Here is a 23,152-nt window from a genome sequence, read left to right as displayed (position 1 = left end):
ACGGGCTGGTTTGTGTAGGCCCGTCATGTGCCAGGCTGAGGATTGTGACAGCTCCTGGGGGTGGCTCTGGCACTGCCTGTGGAGATTGGAGAATCACTCCCATGAGGAAGTCCCAGGCCGACCCTGTCGACCGCTCTCCGTGCTCCAGGCCGGCCCTCCGGCCCCTGCAGGGAGAGTCAGGACACGCAGTCAGGCTGCGGTCCCTCCAAAAGGTAGCTTCTGAGAGGTACCTTTTATTTCCCTTTCTCTTGGAATCTTCAGCCCCCGGTGGGTTTGTTCTTTGTCTCCGGATTTGCGTGTTGTCCTTGAAGGTGCTTCCGTAAAGGCGGAGACCGACCGGCAGTTGTGTTCGGGCAGAGACCCAGGGCCTCCGATAGCGCCCGTGGTGGGAGCACCAGAGGGTATCTCTTCGTGGATGAGGGAACTGACTGGTGGGTTGCGGAAGCCTTTTGCACGTCCGTGTGGCTCAGCCAGGAGCCACTTGTGGCTCTGGAGTGCTCTGGGCCCAGATGGAAACCCTGGGGTGAGAGGAGAAGGGGGAGCCCAGGCCAGGGAGGAGCCCCTGAGCTCCGTTCCTTCGTTCTTTTATCCACAGAGCAAGTCTCGAGCACGCACCCAGCCAGCCCGTGTGCTGGGTGCCGGTCCCCGCCCTCAGGCACCTGCATACCTGGTAAGGAGATGAAGGTGAGGGCAGCACACAGACCACTTCAGTGCTGCACCGTGTAGCTCGTGCCGGGAAGCCCGCAAACAGGAGAGAGCCGTGGCCAGGGGCGGCTGAGGCCACCGAAGCGCTGTGTGGTCACAGGAGGCCTCTCTGAGGAGGTGACGTTTGACCAAAGAGGCCGAGAACCCCGTTCTTCTAGGAGCTGAAGAGCTACAGGGTGGGCTCCGTCTGCTGCCTAGAGGCCACACGCCCCCCCGGCCCGCCTCTTTTGTAGCCCTGGCTTCTGTGTGGACTGTGGGCAGCTGTCTTGGGAAGGGCCGGCTGGTTTCCACTTCAGACAGGTGGCCCAAGGAGGCACTAGAGTGTCCTTGGTGTCCTTGTTCCCGGACGGTGTGATGGGGGGCCAGGTGGGTGGCCCAGGGACCTTCTTTCCACCTGAGGCCGTAGCTGTGATCTGGGGGCCGGGACAGGAGGCCACATGCTCCCCTAGGGTCAGGCCCAGTCCGGCCTCTGTGTTCAGAAGGAGCAGTGAGCCGGGAGCCTTGGGGATCCCCTGGCCCTTATTGGTAGTCCCTAGGCCAGCTGACCTTTCCCCTTCCCCAAAGCTCAGGTTTGGCCTCAAGGCGGAGTCTAGGGGTGGCGGATGGAGGTCACCGAAGCTTGCTCTCTTTAGTTTACCTTCCTCCAGGCCAGTGTTGGCGAACCTGCCCCTCAGAAGTGGCACCTGGAGGCCCTGCTGAAACATGCACATCCTTCAGTCTTCCCTCTCCGGAGAAGGGGCCTGGCGGCTTTCTCTTAACATCAGTGCCCTGGTGATTCTTCGGGGAAACCCAGAGTACGTTACTAGGCCTCACCCCCAAACTGTTAGCCACGTTTGTGTCGAGTTAAACAGGCGAGAAGTGGTCTCTCGGGGACAGGTCCTCTCCAGGAGGGCATCTGGATGTAAAGGTTCCCCGGCCGGTCCGTCTTGGGGGTCCCCATGGGGCACTTGTGTTCCTCGGAGCACACCCGCCCAGCTCTGCTTGCTGGTTGCTGCCCTTCGGACAGTCTTCTCTCCTCTTTTAAACATTTCTGACCTCTAGCTGCCAGTCTGTGCTGGAATTATTTAAAGGTGGATCCCGAGGGACTGGCCTGGCCAGATGTCACACCGGTCAGCGGTCCAGGGCCCGGAGCAGAGGCAGTGGCACAGCCCGTGGTATTTCCCTTCGCGGTTTGCTCTGCACCCCCATTGGCTTCCCATCAGAGGTCTGTGTGCTTGGGTCTTGGAGCCCGAGCCATGAAGCCGGGACTTGGGGCTCGCCCACGCGGCCCTCCAGGCTTCAGCAGGACTGTGGTGATATTCCGCCCCATCCCCAGATCGGTGGCTCACATCAGAGCCCCGCGAGAACCCACCACGGGTCGGGCACTGTTGCAGGTCGGAAGTCTGCCCTCCAAGGTGGCTGGCGTGTGTCCACGTGCCAGATGAGAGTGGCAGGGCTGGGATTTGCCCCAGGGGCTAGCTGACCCCTGAAACCACGCCGTTTCTACCCTGTTCGGTGGCCTTCGCCTCCACCTTGAACGTAACATCCGAGTACCATTGGCTTGATAACCACTTCAGAAGAAAAGCAAGGCGTTCTTTTCTGAGCACTCTCTGTGTACAGTTACGGGGCCCAGAGGGGTGGCGGGTGGTGGGGACGGCAGTGAACTCGGAACACAAGTCTCGCCCATCCGTTTGTAGATGACTAGACAAGCCACTCTGCCTCCCCTGAGCCTCTGATCCTCTGCCTGTAAAGTGGGCATAATTCAGCCACCTCTAGGGCTGACGAGGATGGCAGATGCTTAATAAACGATAGCATTCCCCCTGTGCCCCAGGAGGCCACCTCCCCAACCTTCCTACCTGTCCAAGCTGGGGCCTGGGGCCTCTGACATATCTCTGGTGGGAGCCCTCGGCCCAGGGCAGACAGGTGGCCTCCCTGCCTCCCTTCCTGATCCTTTTCCTGGTGTGGGGGGTCCTCCAGTGTCAGTGGCCAGGACGTGCCTCTGGCCTCCCAGCTCACTGCTTCCTGGGAGGGCCTGGGGGTGGTGGGTGGGTGCTGAGAGTTTCGCTTTCATTTCTGCCTCACACCGTATTTCCATCCAACATTGGAGGGCTGGGGTGTGGAGGTGAGGAAACATCTGGGCCCCCACCCTGGGGTGCTTGTCCTAGCGAAGGTTCAATTATTGAGTGCCTGCTACATGCTGGCCAGTCTTGGGTTCTAGGGACCCATATAGCAGTGAGCACCCTCTGCCCCCAGGGGCAGCCCCAGCCCTTCTAGGGAATGTTTGCTGCACTGGGCCCTGACGAGGGGCGGGTGCTACAGGGAGGTGCGGGTTGTGTGGAGTTCTGTTCTCCCAGGGGTCTGGGGAGAGAAGGGACATGTTGGTGTGTGTGGGACGGTGTTTGTGAGACCCCAGGTGCCCATCCTGGAAGGGCTGGCTCCTGCCCTTGTAGGATCCTGGGCATCTTTATGAGGAACATTCAGTGCTGTGGGATTGTTGGTTTCTCTCTAGGCTCTTTACTTTTAATTTAACAAATTTTTAATTTTATTTATTTATTTATTTATTTATTTATTTATTTATTTATTTATTAAAAGTAATCTCTGTGCCCAGTGTGGGCTTGAACTCACAACCCCAAGATCAGGAGTCATCTGCTCTACTGACTGAGCAAGGAGCAAGCCAGGCGCCCCTCTCTTGGTTTCTGTCTGGAATTTCCTCTTTGCACCCACCCATCTTACAGATGGGGAAATGAAGGCCCAGCAAGGAAATGTAGCCCCAGAGTTGTAGAGCTGGTGGGAGGGGCAGCTTGGAATTGAACGTGGCCTTGCTGACACTAAAGTTTATTTTCTTTAATATTGGATTCTTTTTCTGTTTGTTTGTTTGGTTGTTTAAGGTTTATTCATTTTTCAGAGACTGAGAGACAGAGAGTGAGCAGGGGAGGGGCAGAGAGAGAGAGGGAGACACAGAATCCGAAGCAGGCTCCAGGCTCTGAGCTGTCCTCAGACAGGGCTCGAACTCACGGACTGTGAGATCATGACCTGAGCTGAAGTCGGACGCTTAACCGACTGAGCCACCCAGGTGCCCCAGTGTTTATTTATTTTTGAGAGGGTGGGGTGGAGGGGCAGAGAGAGAGGGGGACAGAGGATGTGAAGCAAGCTCTGTGCTGGTGTAGAGCCTGATACAGGGCTCAAACTCTCATGAACCTTGAGATCATGACCTGAGCCGAAGTCGGAGGCCCAACCGACTGAGCCACCCAGGTGCCCCAATATTTTATTCTTAAAATTAAAAAAAAATTTTTTTAAATGTTTTTATTTATTTTTGAGACAGAGAGAGACAGCGTATGAGCAGGGGAGGGGCAGAGGGAGAGGGGGACACTGAATCTTAAGCAGACTTCAGGCTCTGAGCTGTCAGCACAGAGCCCGACGCGGGGCTCAGACTCATGGACCGTGAGATCATGACCTGAGCTGAAGTCGGACGCTTAACCGACTGAGCCACCCAGGCGCCCCTTAAATCTTTATCTTAAAATTCATTGCAGGATTCTTGAAAAGAAAAGGAACTCTGACCATTCCCTCAGAGGCCTGTTCCTGCCTCTTTGTGAGCAGGTATGGGCAGGGCTTTGGGGTCCTGTTGGGAAGGAGTTCTGCTTCCTGAGGAATCAGCCTCCAGACCTCTTGGCCCTCACCTTGACTTGGGCGCAGCCAAGCTGTGGACTTTGCTCAGGGCGCTTTGGGTCCCTGGTTCCTCACTGCTCTGGGGAGGAAGGTCCAGGCTTGAGCCTTTGGGCCTCATGGAGGCCTTTGTCTGTAAATTGGGAAGTGTCCCTGCAGTGAGGAGGGTGCTTCCTCCGTCCCCTGGGGTCGCCGATGTGCCTGCCTCTGGTGTGGAGGGGCGCTGTGGGGTCCTCCTCCAGAAGCGCAGCCAGCCTCTGCCAGAGACAGCAGAATGTCCCTGTGGCATTATTTTCAGCAAAATAAGAACAGTTCAGCCCCAAAGTAACAGCGCTCTGGGCCTGTCACTGTGCTCTGAGTCTTTCAGTCCATAGTTTGAAATTGAGGCTCCAGGAGGGTAAGCGACCTTCCCGGCTCTCATGGCTGCTGTCTCCTGGGGGTAGGAGTTGAACAGCGGTCTGCATGAATCCAAAGCTGTCCCCTTGACCATGATGGAGGTGTGTTGTTTTTGGTAGGTGGATCCAGAGGATGACAGGATGGCTTTCCTTTTGTTTGTGCTCTTTTCCAGCGCCTCATCCTCAGCGCCCATAGGTTATTGGCTTTTTTCCATGTCCCTCTCAGTTCCATTTGGATGTCCTCCTTGCCCAGAGTCAGGAAATTTAGGTGCTGACTCTGTTGATCTCTGCTCAGCTGGGGAGGCTGGCCATGGATTCCGAGTGATGTCCTGGGGACAGTTGTGATCTGCTTGGTGGTGGGGTTTGAACCCTGGTTTGGCCTCTTACTGGATGGGTGGCCCTGGGTGCGTTGCATCCCCTTGCTGGGCCTTGATTTCTTCCTTGTTAAGAGTCGGCTTTGTGCCCGTGCGCAGGAGGTGCTCAGCGTGCAGACCTCCTCCTTTCTTGAAGGGGCCAGAGACCATCCTTGAAGGAAAAGGGGGGCTGTCCCTCACTTCCCTCACCTGTCATCAGACCCTCCGTGTCTACAGGTGACAGCAGAGAAAACGTCCTCTGTTGAAGTACAGAGGTTTGCGATCTTGGAGGAGTAATTTTCCAGAACCTTTGAGCTACAAGGGGTCTTTGCAGATGAGGATTTACAGCTCGGGGCGCAGGCCTTGCAGCTTGGTGCCCACAGCTGTGTGGCGGGCCAGGCTGGGCCTCTGCTCCGGAGCCCACACATGCCCCCACTTTGGCCTTCAGGGAACCGTGTGTGAGGGTGAGGCAGGGTCTGTTCTGTTCCGGGCTGTTGTTGGCAGACCCCAACCCTGGTCAGGATGAATTGTTTCGGTCCCGGGGCCCAGAAGGTTGGGGTCCCTCTGCCACCACTCACCCCTGCAGTCTTTCCCATCTTTCCTCCAGCCTTGCTGGGAGTGCTGAAGGGCCAGCTCTTTGGATTCCGGAAGCTTCCCTGGGAAGGGTAGGGGAGTGGGCAGCCGTGTGGGACGCGGGCAGTTCTGTGGGTGCTTCTGCACCGTCAGCGGACGGGGGCTCCCCTAAGAGCGAAACCTGTGGACCTGGCCATGTGCCCGCAAATCTGTCCCCATTGCTGAGGACACCGTGGCAGCTGTGTCATCTAGTCCTCTTCCTCTCTCAATCAGTGTCGACGATGTCAGAATGAAGTTAATGACCTGAGCAGAAAGTCAACTGTATGATTGATTCCTACAAGTCACAGAGATGATGGGTTCCTGCGGAAACCTCAGTGCCAACTAGGTTCAGTAATGATGGGGCTCTCTGTAAGTGTTCTCTCCATGGAGAGTTCTGGCTTCAGGCATAGGTGGAATCAGGTGCTCAAACGATGTCTCAGGACCTGGCCTCTCATGTTGGCTTTGTTCCCAGTCTGGATGGTTCCAGGTGAGTCCTCACTCTGACCTTTATCCTGAACCAGGCAGTGTGCCGAGTCCCTCGTGTCCTCTCGTGTGATCTGCACTAAAGCCTGTGAGGGTGTGGGCTTGTACCCCTGTCTTCTAATAGGAGAAATGGAGGTACAGAGAGGTTGGATAACTTGCCCAGATCACACAGCTAGCAGGTGGCAGAGCTGGGATTCAGGCCTGGGTAGGTTGGCCCCAGGGCCTCCCTCCAGCCTGGGTGCAGGTCCCAAGGGACCCAGGATTCATTCTGAGTGGCCCTGATGGATCAGCCTGAGCCACATGCCTGTCCCTGAGCCAGCTGCTGGGGCCAGGGAGTGCCTCTTTCCCGGCCACATGGTCTGGGTGTGGGCAGGGCGGACCCCACACAGGAAGTTGGGGACTGCTTGCTGAGTAGACTGTGATGGCTGTTGGGCAGTCAGGGTGGCAGGGGTGCTTCCTGGTTCTGGGTTCTCTGGCCGGCTGGGGTGAGGGTGGGGGCTGCTTTCTGCCAGCCTGAGGGGCCACACACGTGGTCTCCTGGGCTAGGGTGGTGCTCCGGAGAGGGGAGTGAAGAGAAACCCCACAAGTCAGAGCCAGAGGCCGGGCCCCTGGCTCCATCTTTGTCCTCAGATAAACCCACAGCCAGCTGGACACAGGTAGATTCCGAGGGCCCGGGGCCCAGGGGTCTGGCAGACGCTGGGCATCCTGGAGAAAGAGCTTATGTAATTCTGCCTCTAGGGATGGAGTTTGATGGGACCTTGGGGAAAGGCCAAGGCTGCCAGGATTCCAGTGTGAAGGCTGATGATGTCCTCCCTGCCCCACTGTGCTGTGTGGAACCTTGTTGTTGGACAGTGTTTTGGGGTAAACCAGCCCCATGTTATGTAAACGATTGCTGATGGCCTTGTCCCGTGCCCAAGGAACGTTTAGAAAGTGTCTTTCTTTCCCAGACCAGGAGCCTGGAGAATATCGCAGCTACAAACTGTCCGATTGGGGAACTGTGGAGCTGGAGGGGGGCTCAGTCCACCCTGAGGTGGGGAGTGTGGGTGCAGGGCACGTAGCTGTCCTGTCCTGTCCCTTCCACCCTGAAGAGGCCCGGTGGGAGCTGCGGGGAGGACACACTGGGAGTGGTTACACCTGGAAGGGGGAGGAAGTGAATGGTGAGTGTCCACATCCAGGCTTGCACACTTCTCAGGGGCCCAGTCCTGCAGGCCCCGGGTGAAGGGGCTAGGCTGAGGCTGGGAGAAGGCTCAGTGTGGTGGGGCCCGGTTAGCGCTTGAGGTCCCTTGTGGTTCCTTTCTGGAACTGGTGAGGAAGTGAGGAGCATTGAGGGCCCAGAGCCCTTGTCCTGCGTGGCAGGTACCTCCACCTGGGTGTTCCAGAATTTTCACAGGCCGGTGGCTCTTCTTAGTGGCATGACCTTCTGAGGCAGATAGATAGAGGTGGTACTTGCGGGACAGGAGTGGAAGTGAGGGCGATCCTGGGCTCTCCCTTTTGCTGTGCCCGCTACAGACAGCAGGCAAAGCTGGCCTGATCTTTGTGAGCCCCAGAGGACCTTCTTGGTGCTGTACAAGGTGGCAGGAGCCCGGGTCAGGGAGCTGAGGTCCTGCTGTTTAGTCGTGGGGCCCTCATAGGAGTTCTTATTTGAGGACCCTCTCTCAGAGTCCTGGGAAATGAATTTGTGACCCACTGCTTTCGGTGTAGCTGGTGAGACTGCTGTTTGGACCTGAGCTGTCACGCCAGACAGGGAGAACTGAGGGAAGTATTTCGTATCTGTTACGTGAGGCTGCGAGGAGGGGTCATTTCAGTTTGTTGACTGATAAAAATAGAGCTCTTGAAACCAAGTTCAGGGAGTTCGCTGACTTGTCTGCATGAAATTCCAGAGTTTCTCTTGAGTACATTCATACGTGACTTGTGAATACTAAAAAGAAAAAAACAAAAAAAACCCTTTCTTCTTTTTCTTCTTCTTCTTTTTTTTTTTTTTTTTTAATTTGAGAGAAAGAGAGGAAGGAAGAGAGTGGCAGAGGGAGAGAGAGAGAGAGAGAGAGAGAGAGAGAGAGAGAGAGAGAGAGAATCTCAAGCAGGTTTCATGCTCAATGCAGAGCCTGATGCAGGGCTTGATCCCGTGACCCTGGGATCAAGACCTGAGCTGAAATCAAGAGTTGGACACTCAACCAACTGAGCCATCCAGGTGCCCCTAAAAAAACAAAACAAAATACCTTTTCTTAAAAAGTAACATTTCAGGGCTGCCTGGGTGGCTTAGTCGGTTAAGCGTCCGACTCCTGATTTGGCTCAGGTCATGATCTCACGGTTCATAAGGTTGAGCCCTGTTTTGGGCTCTGCGCTGAGAGCCTACTTGGGATTCTCTGTCTCCCTGTCTCTGCCCCTCTCCCATGTACTCACGCTCGGGCTCTCTCTCTCTTTCTCAAAATCAATAAATAAACTTAAAAGAAAAAAGAACACTGAGCCTCGAGCGGGGAATGGCGAATTTCTGTGAAGGACCAAATGGTAAATATTTAGAAAAACAACAACAACAACAACATTTCAAAGTGAAATTCTGCCAAGGGCACAGAATAAAAAAGTATTCTTCCTCACATTTGACCCTCATCCCTGGAGGCAACCCTCATTCCACAATCTTGCCTCCTCTTGGACGTGTGCTGAGTCTCACAAGCCAGCGTGTGTGCACACCCACACACAGCCTTCCACTTTCGTTTCCACACCAGTGGTGGCCCATTACCTGTGCTCTCCCACCTTTAACTTTTTATTCATTTAGTATAGCATAGAGACGACTCTGGACCTACACTGTATCTACACTACGCAGGGCCCCTTGTCAGCCTCTGTGTGGGGTTCTAGGCTTGCCCCCAGGGCTTACGCTTTACCTTCTTCCTTAAAATAAGCTCGGGCTATTATGACAAATACCACAGACTGGGTAGCTTGAACAACAGGCGTGTATTCCTCATGGTTCCGGAGGTTGAAAGTCCAGTCCTTGGGGAGAGCTTTCTTCCTAGTTTCTAGACAGCTGCCTTTTTCCCGTGACCTCACACGGAGGTGGGGCACTTATAGTGCCTTTCATATAAGGGTACTAACCCCATTATGGGACTCTGCCCTTCTGAGCTCATCTAACCCGGATCTCCTCCCGAAGGCCCCACCTCCAGATACCATCACATTAGAGGTTAGGGCTTTCATATGAATTTTGAGAGGACTCAAATATTTAGTCCATAGCATCTCTCCTGGTGGGGGTTATTTATACAGCACCAGCTGCTATCTGTCTAAGTGTGGGAGGGGCCTCAGCCTGGTTTGGTCCCTCTGCCTCCTCCCCCTCCTGCACGTGGCCCCAGTGCAGGTGCTGCCTGGGGAAGGAGGCTGAACAGGTGTGCTGGCCGGTGACTTCTGAACCCAGCCCCAGCGCCCAGGGCATGGCTGACTTTGGGCAGGTGAGGGGGCTCCCTTTCCTCCTCTGTAAAATGGGTACATCAACACCCAAGTGCGGGGCAGATTGGGTGATCAGAGAGATGATGGCTGAATTGCTGGAGGTGGGTTCTAGCACATAGCGGGGGATCTGATTGTCATCCCCCCCCCTTTTGTTCTGTCTGAAGATAAATCTTAGAGAGCTGAGTGTCATTTCTGATCTTAAAACTGGCCAAAGGAAGGGGCTGCTGGCGTGATCCCTTAAACTTGGGAAGGACAGATCTTGGTCGATAGCCCCCCACCACCCCTCACTCTTCCCTGCCTTCCGGCCAGCCGGGGTGGGAGACACTGGCCCTTGAGGGGGCCTGAGGGTCCCCTCCACAGCCTGCCTGTGGCTTCCCAGCCCCACACCCTGCCGGAGGGCCCCCCCACCAGCTAGCGCCTCCTTCATGCTGAGCCCCAGCTGAAGGAAGTGAAAGAATGTGTCATCCTTTTTCCTGAATTTTTTTTTTTGTCCTCTGTGAAGACAGTTTAACATTATGAGAGCAGAATTTGAAGAGACAAATCATCCCTCTCGCCACCCCCTCCACGTCTTTCCCTCTTTCCCTCTTTCTGTTTTGTGTGTAAGAGTCACAGGGTTGAAATCATTATGTGCACAGCATTTTGACTTTTGTTTTCTGCACGTACCGTGGCATTTTGTTTTTGCTTTCTGTACATAGCATTGTGGTGTAAACAAATTCCGTGTTTCTACACAGTTTTCAGAATGATCGTCCTAAAATGTAGTTTTTATGAACCTTTAATATGAAAATTTCCAACATATGCAAAAGAAAGAATAAAAAATGAACACAGCTCCCCCCCCACCTCAATAATATGTGTTAACCGTTATTGACTTATGGCTAATCTTGTTTTTTATCTGCCCCATGTGATTTTGAAGCAAATTGCAGGCATATAATTTCGTACGTAAATATTTCAGCATGGCCTTTAAAACATAAACGTAGTGCTGTTACCACACCTGAAAATAAAGTACAACAGAACATGATCCTTTAAAATTTTTTTTTTTATTTAGAGAGGGTGGGGGGATGGGCAGAAGGAAAGAGAGAGAAAATCTCAAGCAGGCTCCACGCTTAGTGCGGAGCCCAGCGGGGAGCCTGATAAGGGCTTGGTCCATGACCTTGGGATCATGACCCGACCGAATGAGCCACCTAGGAACCCCAGAGCATAATCCTTGAATCACTGTGGAATAGTTCTTTTTATTGGACATCTGTACTCTGATACAGTAAGCTGTAATCTTATTACTGAATATTTAGATTATTTCTGCTTTTCTTGCTGGTGTAGATAATGCTGCCTCGGACATCTCTGCGTGAATATAAATGTCTTCCTTCCCTTTCTGATCCATTTTGTGTAAGGAAGAGTTTGATTAGTTAACGTAGAGTAACAGACCATCTGAGTGTTGCGGCTTGAAGCGGTAACCATTGGTTTGACTCACCATTCAGTGGGGTGACAGTTCAGACCAGACTCCCTGGTGGATTTGCATCAGCTGTAGGTCAGGGTTGCCCTGGGCAGGGAATGACTGGCCACGTGTGTTCATCCTCCCGCATGTGGCCTCAGTGTGTTCTTACCCAGGAGGCAAGGATTCAAGACACACTGGGCATGTCAGAGGCTTCTGGAGGCCTGATGGCTCGACCACGTCTGTTGGCCAAAACAAGGCACAGGGCCAGCCTAGATTCAAGGAGTCAAAATGAATTTCACCTCTTTTTTTGTTTTTTTTTTTTAAAGCAATAAATGGAACTTATTGGAGGAAATATAGTCTTTCACATAAATCACCTGTTTCTGTAGAACAGAACTTCTTAGCCTTTCTTGGGGGTTATCGATACCTTTGAGATTCAGATGAGAGCTATGGAACCTACTCCTAGAGGGGCTCCTGGGTGGCTCTGTCAGTCAAGCGTCCGACTTTGGCTTAGATCATGATCTTGCAGTTCGTGAGATCAAGACCCGCGTCGGGCTCTGTGCTCACAGCTCGGAGCCTGGAGCCTGCTTCGGGTTCTCTGTCTCCCTCTTTCTCTGCCTCTCCCCTGCTTGTGCGCTCCATCTCTCTCTCTCTCTCTCTCTCTCTCTCTCTCAAAAAATAAACTTAAAAAAAAAAAAAAACACCTAATTCCTAGAAAAACACTTGTAGTGGTACCAACATATAAATAATGCCACAGATTCTCTGAAGTCAAGGTTCTAGGGATCCGAGAGAGACTTTTCTTGTTTGACACTTGTGGTTTAGATTTTTGGGAAAGACAATATACAAGCATTCTTCACAACAGGATTTCTTACAAGATAACTCGCTAAAGAATTTCTGTGGTCACATAAGTTTGGGGAGCAATGTATCCCGTGAGATTGAAAACACATTTTATCTTTGTTTAACTTAGTGTTTTGCATTTGACGTATTAGCATCTCAAAGAAGACATTTGGGGAGATGTGGGCAAATACAACTTGGTCCGCTACCTGCCTGTTCTGCAGTTTACTAGCTTTGTGACCTTTGTCAAAGCACTTAGTTCTGTGAACCTCGGTTTTGTAATCTGTGACATTTGGACGGTGACACTAATACGATGCCACAGTGCTTAGCTTGCACAGTGAACAGCACCTCTTGAGCAGAGCATAAAGTCATTGCAAAGGGCACAGACCCTGAACGGGGTCAAGAATTGAGGTCATTTCTGTACACAAGGGTGTGGGATCTGGCCGTGTGTGCCAGCCGGGCACCCCACAGACCCCTCCTTCTTTGGTACCTGGCAGGTGCTCAGAGGGTGCTGTGCTGGGCACGGAGGGGGTGGAAAAGACGTACCACCTTGGGAGACCCCAGGGTGCTCGTTCCTGAGCGGACTCATGAGGGATGGATGCCTGTTTATTGTTCAGGAGACATTTCTGGAAACACACTCTGTGCCCAGCTCCAGCCAGGTGCTCTGTGGCCTGGTCCTCTGGAAACTTGGTGTCAGCTTACGGAGAGGACGCTCGCATTGGTGACTGATGAGGGGGGACCTTGGCAGGCATGGTTGCCCTGTGTGCGGTGCTGGGTTTTGGTCCCGGTTTGTAGCCTGGGGTTACCTGTGTGGCAGCCCCTCTTGCTGAACCTCATTTTATTTAGCTGAAAGAAGAGAAAGAACAGAGGAGCACCCGAGTGCTAGACTGTTCCAACTGGGCGAGCCCCTGGGGTGTTCGGTAGGGAAACCAGCAGGAATCCGGCCACCACTGCCTCCTGCACTGGCGGGGGCCATCATACTTCTGCACTGCTTCCAGGCCCGGTGTCTCCTTGTTGGTCTGCTTCTGTGTGCTTCCAATGGGGCACCTCCGGCATCCCCCCCGTCCGAGTGTCTGTTCGCAGACATCTGTTGGCATCCCTCCGTGCCAGGCCTCGTGAGCCACCGTGGACGTATGTGAGAGACCGGTGGCAGCGAGGTGGACAAGTCCTTTGCAACTTCAGTCTGTGGGGACAAGTTGGAGGAGAGGTGGTGACAGGTAATGTCAGCCGGCAAGTTAAAGGGGGTCATTTCAGCAGGGATGCGAAGAGGATGGGTGACTGTCCTCAGGGTGGACACAGAAGGCCTTTTTAAAGGAGAGAGACCTGGGGCTGTGGCCTGACTGGTTAGAAAGGAGTTATCTGAAAGGCTGGGGCCAGAGCCTCTCAGGTAGGGGCAACAGCAAATGCAAAGTTCCTGCGGTGCTTTTGAGCAAGGGCTTTGGTGTATTTGTGGAGCATCAGGGAGGAGGGCATGGCTGGAGATGTGAGGGAGGGAACAATAGAGAGGCAGGTGGGGGCCAGATTGTTCAGGGCTTTCCAGGCCATGGTGTGTGGTGTAAGTTTTACTTAAGGGCGGGGGGGGGGGGCAAAGGCTCGCATCCAATTACTACACAAAACAGTCTGTGGACCTTGATGACCTTTTTAAAAGCTTTGGGCAGAGGGCCATGTGGGTGGCTCAGTCGGTTTGAGCGTCCGATTTCGACTCAGGTCCTGATCTCACGGTTCATGAGTTCAAGCCTCGCACTGGGCTCAGAGTCAGAGTCTGGTGCCTGCTTCGGATCCTCTGTCCCCCTCTCTCTCATTGCCCCTCCCCTGCTCTCTCTCGCTGTCTTTGTCTCTCCCTCTGTCTGAAAAGTAAATACATAATTAAAAAAAAATAAGCTTTGGGCAGCGTTCACTAACAATAGGGCGGTTTTCCAGAGTCCCATGCTCAGGTGCACAGGCTGTGCCTATTAGGGTGTTAAATGGCACCTGCAAGAGCAGTGCTCCCACCATCCCTGGGGCTGTGCTCAGCCCTCAGATGGGTGACTGTGCCCTGGAGCAGGCAGTTCTGGGCTGGGCGGACTCCTCTGTCCACACGGGGCAGCCTGGGCTGTCTTCCCTCCAGCTGCCAGCCAGGCTGCCCAGGCCGGCCTCGGAAGGAGGGCCCTTGCTGCTGTCACTGTCCAGCTCTGTGGTTTTGGGCCAGTTCTTGAGCTTCTTTGTGCCTCCCGTTTCTACGTCTGTAGGACAAGCTTGCGCCGAACCTTAACGGTTGGTGTGTCAGTTGGAATAACAAGCGTAAGGCCCTGCAGTTCACTCTCTGCCACATTTATTTATTTATAACTTTGAGAAACACCCCACTGGAGCTCCTCGGTAAATGGTAGGTGGATGGTATTATCACTGCGATGGGGGTGTCACTCAGTGCTGTGGGTCTGTGTTAAGACACGGCGCTAGGTGCTGGGGATGCAGACATTCCCACGCCCTGGGAGCTCAGGTGGGAGGGCGCCTTGAAGACTTGCTCAAGGAACGGCGGAGGTGGGGGGGGGCACTTTCTCTGTCTGGGAAGGTTGAGGAAGGCTTCGTGCAGGCGGTGACCCTCAGCTGGGTCTTTGAGGGTCAGGAGGAGCTCGCTGGGCCGACAAGTGTGGGTGCAAAGTACTTCCAGTGGTGAGCCAGCACAGGTGAAGGTGTGATGCTGTGAGGTCAGGGGCCCTCAAGCAGGGACTCTGGGCATGTCGGGTTGGGGGACAGATGGGGGCTGAGGGAGCCCCTGGAAGCCTGGGCTGAGAACGTCTGGAGAGCAGCAAAATAGAGCGTAGGGGGAGGAGTGTGCCTAGGACCGTGGCAGGTCTCGTCCACTTTGTGAGTGGCAGGCGTGGACTACACCCACACCGAGTAGTTAGGAGCCTGGAGCCCAGAGGTGGCCCCCTGGCTTGGATCCTGGCTGCCCCACCGGGAGGCCACTGCAGGTCTGTAAGCTTCAGCGGGGGATGATGACAGGGCCCATCTCCCTCAGCTGCTTTCGGGGGACCGGAGGTCCATGCAGAGCACTGAGCACGAGGCAAGCACTTGATGATAAAATGGTGGCTTTTAAACCTGCTCCTGGAGGGTGAGTCTGGCTGACAGCCTCTCGTTGATGCAGCCGCAGGGGTGGTGTGCGGGGGTGGGGGGAGGTCCCCTCTCGGCCTCCTCTGAGCTGTGGGCACAGATGAGTTTCCAGAGCAGACTGACAGAGGTGCGGCCCTGCTTCTTGTTTCCTTTCCTTCTCATTCTGAAGCGGTCCGCAGAGCAGCCACCTTCCTGTGTCTGCCCCAAGCCCCCTGCCCTGGCAGTCTCTCCCCACCACGGGAATGTTCCCGGCTGGGAGCAGGCAGGAGGGGATGCCCACATCGTCAGGCGTGGTCGTCCTGGCATTGAACGGATGGGGAGGCCAGAAGTTGAGTATCTTCCACTGGGGGGACCCCCCCGGCCCCTCCCTCCTGGGGTAGGTGGAGCTGAGGCCGCAGATGCCCCTAGGAGCCTCCAGGAGCCTCGGCGTGAGGGGTGAGCCCGGGGCAAGGCCAGGTGGCACAGGGTCCTGTAAGCCATCATTGTGCGCCTGGCCTTTGTCTCGGAGGCTGTGGGAGCCCTAGCAGGCCAGTCGGCAGGGCGGGCCGAGGCCCCTGTGGGCTCTGCCAGCTCCTCGGAGGACAGACCGGAGATGACGAGACTGGGGCTCTGGGCTGCAGGGTGGGAGGCTGCTGTGGTTGACCAGGCAGCGGGGAGGGGCCGGACTGCTGGCCAGATGTGAGGACTCACTAGGACCTCGCCACTCGGGGTGTGGTCCAGCGTGGGCTCGTGAGAACTGCAGCATCTCCTCGCACCCAGACCAGCTGATCAGGATCCGAATTTTAGCAGGGCCCCCAGGAGGTCATGTGCCTGTTGTACACTCATCTCTAAGGAGCACTGGTTTAGAAAACCTGCTGCCGCTTGGGTGCGGGCCTGGGAGAGGGAAGGAGGGGTGAGGCCGACAGGGGCCCGGTGGGGAAGTGGGCTGTGCAGGTGAGGGGGCCGGCGGGAGGAGACCACGTAGGATTTGGGATGTTCAGTGTACTCAGGTTCCCATCGCAACCCCCCCGCCAGGGGAGTGTGAGGACCACAGGGGTCACTGAGAAGGCCTAAAAGGGTTGGGCTCTGCGAGGCTGCCCACTGTACCCAGTTCTGCCCTCGGGGCTCTGGAACCTGGAGGCCCGTCCCCTGTGAAGCTTCTCTTTAAACCTGGGATGTGTCTACCCCCTGCAGAGTTAGGCGTTTATCTCCTTATTGGGCCAGGAAATGGGCCTTGAGTCCATAAGTGCATGGGTAGTGGGTCATAGGAAAGAACAAAGTCCTGCTTTTATGAGTGGTCATTCCAGGAGGGTGGGGCAGAGGGTGCAGAGTGCGCAGGGGCGAAGGCTGGGGGAGGAGGGGGGAGGGTCAACCTGAGGACCAAAGGAAGCACCTTCCAGAAAGGCTGGCCGGATGTCCGCCAGGCCTTGGTGAAGTATGTTTCTTTGGGGGACGTGGTTAACATGATGGGGGGCGGATCTGGGGAGGCAGGTGCCCCTGGCAAGAGGACTGGGTGACTTTAGTGCCTGGCGCCCGGGAGTAGAGCTGAGGCAGGGTGAGCACGCCCTTCCAGCCCGCCTTCTGGATTCCTGGCTCCTTGCCCCTCTGGAGTCCGCTGGTGCTGAGGCCCAGTGGGGCTCAGGCCAGTGAGTGCACGCTGCCTTCCGCTGAGGCTGGTTGTAACGGGATGGAAATTTGGCTGGCCTGGTTGGCATCAGCCGGGACTGTAGCGTGGCCAGCTTGGGCTGGGTCACCCCACAGGCTCTGCCATCAGCCGTACCCTGATTGGGGCTGCCAGAGGCCCAGCTTTGTGCGTGTAGGTGGGGTGGGCACGTTGGGGGGACGCGTGGAAACTCTCTGTGCCTCTTTGCACATCTGACTCGAGGCTCTAGTTCGTTCTTAGTAAGGTGTTTTGGGGTGGTTGACCTTGGGTTATTGTGCTCAAGAGGCTTTCAAAATGTGGAGGTTGGGGAGTTGAGGGAGACTGTGCACATGCACAGGAAGTGTTATTTTTGACAGAATGCATGTGCATTGAAATAGACAATACAGTCCCATGATTCAAATCAAAAGGTAAGAAAGGACTTACAGTGAAAAGGGTCTTGTCCTAGCTGTGCCCCCTTCACCCCTAGCTGCCCCCTCAGAATCGCTTCTTGTTTTTTTTTATCCTTCCAGGGTATTCTAGTACATGCAAACCACACGGGCATGCATATATCCACGTTTACATAAATGCGTATGTACGTACACACATACATATTTATTTAGTTGAAAGTTCTGGTTTTTTGAACCAACTGCAGGTCTCGGCAGATCCGTGTGCTTGTTCACAGACGAATGTAGCTCGGGGCTCCTCAGCTTGGGCACTGTTTGCATTTTGGGGCTGGATCCTTCCATCTTGTTAGGGCTGTCCTGGGGCATTGAAGGATATTCAGCAGCATGCCTGGTCTCCATGCTCAGGGTGCCATTCCCTGCCCGCCCCCCTCCCCCCGAGTTGTGACAACCAGAAATGTCTCCAGACATTGCCAGATGTCCCCTGGGGGGCTGTCCCTCTCAGTAAGAACCAGTGCTAGCTGTGCCCCCCCCCCCCCCAAAATGGCTCCTGTCTGGCTCCCAGCCTGGCTTTGTTGCTACCCGGTCACAGGTCTGGCCTGCTTTGTTTGCCGCTCACTGTTCTCACACACCTGTCGAGGCCCTCATGGCTGTGTGCTCATGGCTACTTAGGGTGGCCGGATCTCTGGCCTGCAAGAAGGGAGGCCCGGATGGAAAATCACGGCCCTCCCTTGTTGGGGACCCTGAACCTGTCCTGTTAGGCTCCTCCAAACCTCGGTGTTCTCATCTTTCTGTCTTTGGGTGCTGGTGCGGATTGTGGATGCTGGTGTGTGGTCCTCCCCATCCCCCAGTAGTCGGCTGTCATGGGTGCCTGATGACAGTTAGTTGATCTCCTGACTCTCCCATGACCTTAAGTCCCTCTCAGTCTTGGCCTTGGTTCTGTTGTGTGTGAAATGGGGGGACCCAGTGCGGTGCAGGCTCCCGAGTTAGGGGGCACCTTCTGGTGAGAGAGGGGAGTAATGGAGGCCGGCCACCCAGCCGGAGCCTGTGATGTGTCAGAACGCAGACCCCTGAAGAGGGTCGTGTGCTTAAAGCTGGGGAGGGCCAGGCTGCCACCCGCCGTCCGAATGTACACTGAGAAGCTCAGAGGGACACCTTTTCCACCGTCCCCTGAGCCTAGCAAGGATGCAGCGTGACACAGGTGTGGAGCTTGGACTCAGGTAGAGCTGTGTTTGCATGCCTGCTCTTCACCCACTCTGTCGGTGTCTCCTGTATGCTGAGCCCCAGGTCCACATTTGTAGAGCCAGCCAGTGTTCTTCGAGGGTTCAGTGGGAGGAGGGGGAGGGGGATTGCGGTGGCATCGACAGGGCACGCACTGTGTGCTAGGCATCATTCTCTCCTCATGTGATGAGTTCCACGCCATCAACACGCCCATTTACAGATGGGAAAACTGAGGCGCGGAGTGCAGCACTTGGCCGTAGGAGGCATCCAGTAAGTGAAGCTGCCCTTGTTATTAACTGGCTGCTCTTGGGATCTGAGTCTGAATATCAAGGACTCTGAAGATCCAGAAAGAGAGAAGAAAGAAGAAAGGTGTGCCTCGTGCCTTCCTGGGGAGGGCCCTGTGCTGGCGGTGGAGGGAGTGAGGCCGGTTCCCAACGTGCTGGGGTTCCTGGGCTGGTGCTTCCCCTGGGCAGCTGGGAGCGCTTCTCCGGGAGCGGGAGCTGTCTGTCTGGCTCCAGCGCCTCTGTTGGCTTCGTTATTTTTTGCCTGCAGGGGCCTGAATGATCTGAGCTGACGATAAAACATTTGTCGGGCTGACGCTGTAATCACACTGCAAGGGACACTTGAAATTATATCCGCATTTGGGAAGCTAATTTTAAAGAGCGTTTGCCTTCATAATTATATGCAATCAACCAGCCAGTGTTATTGGGGGTTCTCTTTTCCCCTCAGCCGAGAGGCCATCTGTTTTTCCTCTTCCTGCTTCTCCTTCCAGCATGCGTAGGCCACCTCCCTGGGGGAGGGACCCCCAGGCCTTGGCTGCCTAGAGGCGCAAATGAAAGCTTTTTGTGGTGACTGATGGGGTGGGGGATGAGGGAGAGGAGAGGTGGGGGGGGATGCCGGGCTTCAGCTGGGCTGCTGGATGGGTGCTGGTGTTGCCATCAAGTTTGAGGCACAGGTTGTTGGCAAAGGTGGTAGAATGTGATGCTTTGGTTTGGATGTTGTGAAAGCCAGGATTCTTGTGGATGTGAATGACAGAACACCCAGTTCAGATGAGTTTAAGCAAAAAGGGAATTTCTTGGCCCAGGTTACCAAATGGCACAGGAACAGCCCCTGAGGGCCCCAAGATGTGCCTCTTGCCTCTCTCTCCCTGCACTGTGATCTTTTCTCAGTTCTTCAGCTGCTCGAAACTCTTTCCTACCTCAGGACCTTTGCACATGATGCTGTTCCTGCTTCTCACAGGCACCCCCCCCCCCCCCCACTATTGGCCTCTTAGCCTTTAGACCTCAGCACAGTCCCACCTTCTCTGTCTCAGCCCCTTGAGTGGTCTTTTCAGAACATGTCACACGTTGTATTTATTTCAGGCGTTTGCTTGTTCACCCTTCCCTTTATGCTCTAAGTTCCTTCAGGATAGGAATCCTTTCTACTGTCTTTACTGTCGTATCCCCGGTAGCGAAACCATGCAGGGCACATAGTAGGTGCTCAGGAAGTATGCATGAAATAACGTGCGTGAATGAATAAAAGAATGCTCTGGACAGAAAGGCAGTTTGTGAGAAAGCAAGTTATCAGGAGGAATTTAGTTTAAGACAACCCTGGCCAAAAAAAAAAAAAAAAAAAAAAGCCCCCTCTGTCTCCCCCTGCTAACTGGGCTCATTCCTTTCTGTCTGGAGTTCTTATCCTGGCAATGACCATCATTCCTGGAGAGCTGTCCAGCAGAGTAGCATCCTGAGTCAGGACAGTGGGCTGGGATGTTTAGAGGTCCCGCCGTACTCAAGGATGGGCGTGGGCTGTGGGTCTTACCTTTGGTAAGGAGTCTGGTTCTGGTTGTGCTCTGACTCCCTGGGCTCCTCATGGGCCTTCCCCTTGGGCCGCCCCCTGGGTTCTGTTGCGGGTGAGGGTGGCACGGGGAGTGGGGGGCTGCCCGCGTGGGCAGGGAGTCGGAAGTGTGAGAGCAGTGGCCTGTGGGGGAGGGCATGGAGCCAGGTATGCTGGGGACAGAGCTGCCAGCAGGGGTGAGGTTCCCTGGACCAGGAGGGAGGCACCTGTCACAGAGGCCTCGGTGCCAGTGGGGGTTGGGGGAAGCCGCAGCCGATTTGGGGGTGCGGTGAGGTGATGAGTCATGTCTTCAGTGTAGATGTCACAGGCTGGGGGAGTGGGGCTTGCGGAGACAGCAGGCTGGTGGCCTCCGGGGTAGGGAGGCTGCCCTTTGCCCAGACTCAGGCTTCTCCCTTCTGAGGAATCAGGGCCTTCTCTTTTTGGCGTTTTTCACTTCTGCGCAGGGCCCAGGCTCTTGGCTTTAGGTTGCGGCTGTGACACCCTGCGTGGGGCTCTCTGAGGGATTTGTCGAGACGTTTGGGGCCCGTTGCCATGGCTTGCGGCTGCAGAGCCCGGCAGGGTGGGAGCCCGAACGTGAAGGAGGTGGGGGGGGGGGTGTGCCTGTCACCGGGAGCAGGCACTGGGTCCCCCGAGGCCTGACCGGCCTGTGCTTCCGGGCGCCTTTGTGGTCTCCTTGAGTCCAGTGACCTGGCCAGCTGCTCTCTCTCTTGATGGTGGATTCAGAACCTTCCTCAGACATCGGTCCGCCACCTTCCCTGTGTACCAGGGTCCCCACCCTGATGGCGGGTGTTCAGCCCCTGCAGTCGGGCCAGTCACCGTCTGCCTTCCTTGGGGAGCCGCAACCCTTCCGGCGACAGGGCTGAGCTCTGCTTCCATGGTCCTTCTGCTTGGAGCACGTGGGTTCCAAGTGACACCCTAGTCAGTCAGCCTTGTGGAGAAGGGACAGACAGGTGTCCTGTGGCGCGTCCAGTCCCCACTCCACGGGGTCTCGGCACATCTGAGACCGGTCACAGCCCCTGGAAGTGCCTTCTGGCTCTTCACCCACAGGGCTCCCCCGACCTCCCCAGGGTCAAGTGTGGAGGAGGGGTTTCGGCCCAGGGTTGGGGCAGTTGGTGGCATGGGGGGTGGGGGGCAGCTGTGTCCGGAACTGTTGTGCCTCCAGAAACCCCAGAAGCCTCACCCCCAAGACCTGGCTGGACCCCTGCCCTCCCAGGCCACGGAGTGAGGAAGGTCTTTGCTGACAGACGCAGCTTTAGATTGTGGTTCTGCTGTGACTTACTTGCTTTGAGCTTTTGGACGAGTTTCTTTTTATTTTTTTAAATACGTGTATATTCTTTCCAGCTTTATTGAGGTATAACTGGAAAATAAAACTGTAACGTATTTAAAGTGTACGATGTGGAGGGCGCCTTGGTGGCTCAGTTGGTTACGCGCCCGACTTCAGCTCAGGTCATGATCTCACTTCATGGTGTTCGAGCCCCGTGTTGGGCTCAGTGCTGACAGCTCAGAGCCTGGAGCCTGCTTCGGATTCTGTGTCTCCCTGTCTCCCTCTGCCCCTCCTCCACTTGTGCTCTGTCTCTCTCCATCTCAAAAGTAAATAAAACATTAAAAAAAAAAAAAGTGTACGATGTGATTTGTTGTATGCATAAATTGCGAGATGATTGTCACAACGGAGTTAATTAACACATCCATTGCCTCACGTATTTGTTTCTGTTGGAGCTGGTGAGGACAGTTAAGTCCCACTCTCGGTAAACTTCAGTAGTCACCATGTCCTATACTGGATCCTCAGATCTTATTCATCTTGGAACGGAAAGCTTGTCCCTTTCACCAGCCTCCCCCCATTTCTTTTCTGGTCTCTGTTCTATGAGCTGAATTTTTTTTTTTTTTTTTTAGATTTCACATGTAAGTAACACCATGCAGTCTGTGTCTTTCTCTGTCCAGCTTCTTCCATTTAGCATAACATTTGGGTGAGCTTCTTGACCTCTCTGAATTCCCTCACTTGAAAAAAAATAGGACCGTCATACCCCTTAATGGAACCTGTGAAGTGAGTGCCCTTTCTGGCCCCTGTCTCCTCCCTTGTCCCCTCTCCCGGGCTCGGGGAGACCAGGCCTGAATGGGGAGTGAGGGGACTCAGGAATTAACTGCCTTTGCCAATCATTTGTTCGGGTTGTGCCAGGGCTTCGGAACCTCCCCTAAATTTGAGGGCTCCAGGAGCGCCAGATGAAGCCATTGCCTGTTTCTAGAGTTGATTGTGTCTGGGAAGGGGGCGGAGGCCAGGGCCTAGCACCCCTGGGCCTGTCAGTGGGGGACCCAGCAGGCCCCTGTTGGCTTTGGCATGCCTCGTGCTGGGCTCAGGTTCCAAACACCTCTCTTTGGGAGGTGTCTGTCACTGCTCAGAGTCACTTGGCAGGGTCTGAGGGACTTGGCCTTCAGTGAAGCCAGGTGGCCTTGAAGTGAGCGGTGGGTAGGCCTGTCTGGTCTGGGCATCTCTCATGGGCTTTACGGTGGGCCCAGGGGTCAGGAATATTACCCCTCCCCGCAACTTAGGGCCAAGGCTTCCGGGTCTGGGGCCTTAGGTCTCTATCACCCAGGCCCAGGGCGCTTCTCCCCATCAGGGATCCCTGTGTCGGTGTTTGGTTTTGCTCAGTGTCTCTTTATGTGTTTCTTATTTCTTTATTTTATTTTTTTAAAGTTTATGTATTTACTTTGAGACAGATGAGAGAGAGCGAGAGAGCAGGAGCAGGGGAGGGAGGGAGGGAGGGAGGGAGAGAGAGAGAGAGAGAGAGAGAGAGAAAATCCCTAGCAGGCTCTGCACTGACAGTGCAGAGCCTGACATGGGGCTTGAACTCACAAACCTCGAGATCATGACCTGGGCCAAAATCAAGATTTGGATGCTTAACTGAAGTGTCCAGGCACCCTGCCCATTGTCTCTTTAGAATCCTGTGAGCACGTGGGGGCTGAGTTCCCATATCCTCCTTGGTGACTGTTGAAGCTCCTAACGAAACTGGATGAATCCTGATCTGCACCCGGCCTGCCTCTGAACACTGCAAGGGAGTGTCCGAGATTCGTGGGATGGCCGAGAGCTGCAAGAGCCTTGTGTTGGGCTAGACAGA

General features: G+C 55.0%; 1 protein-coding gene across 4 annotated transcripts in view; it reads left to right on the top strand.

Moving 5' to 3' along the window:
• The window catches only part of ITPK1 (inositol-tetrakisphosphate 1-kinase), a 180,193-nt gene that overhangs the window by 7,306 nt on the left and 149,735 nt on the right, over positions 1-23,152 (top strand). For 2 of the 4 annotated variants that reach the window (XM_042990419.1, XM_042990422.1), the window contains exon 3: positions 596-670. The exons of the other annotated variants lie outside the window; for them this stretch is intronic. In XM_042990419.1, the coding sequence (XP_042846353.1) occupies positions 596-670 (75 nt within the window). The remainder of the gene's footprint in view (positions 1-595; positions 671-23,152) is intronic. 4 annotated transcript variants of the gene reach the window in all.

Source organism: Panthera tigris, chromosome B3 (genome assembly GCF_018350195.1).
Source record: "Panthera tigris isolate Pti1 chromosome B3, P.tigris_Pti1_mat1.1, whole genome shotgun sequence".
Taxonomy (NCBI): Eukaryota; Metazoa; Chordata; class Mammalia; order Carnivora; family Felidae; genus Panthera; species Panthera tigris.
This window is presented reverse-complemented; position numbering and strand designations above follow the sequence as displayed.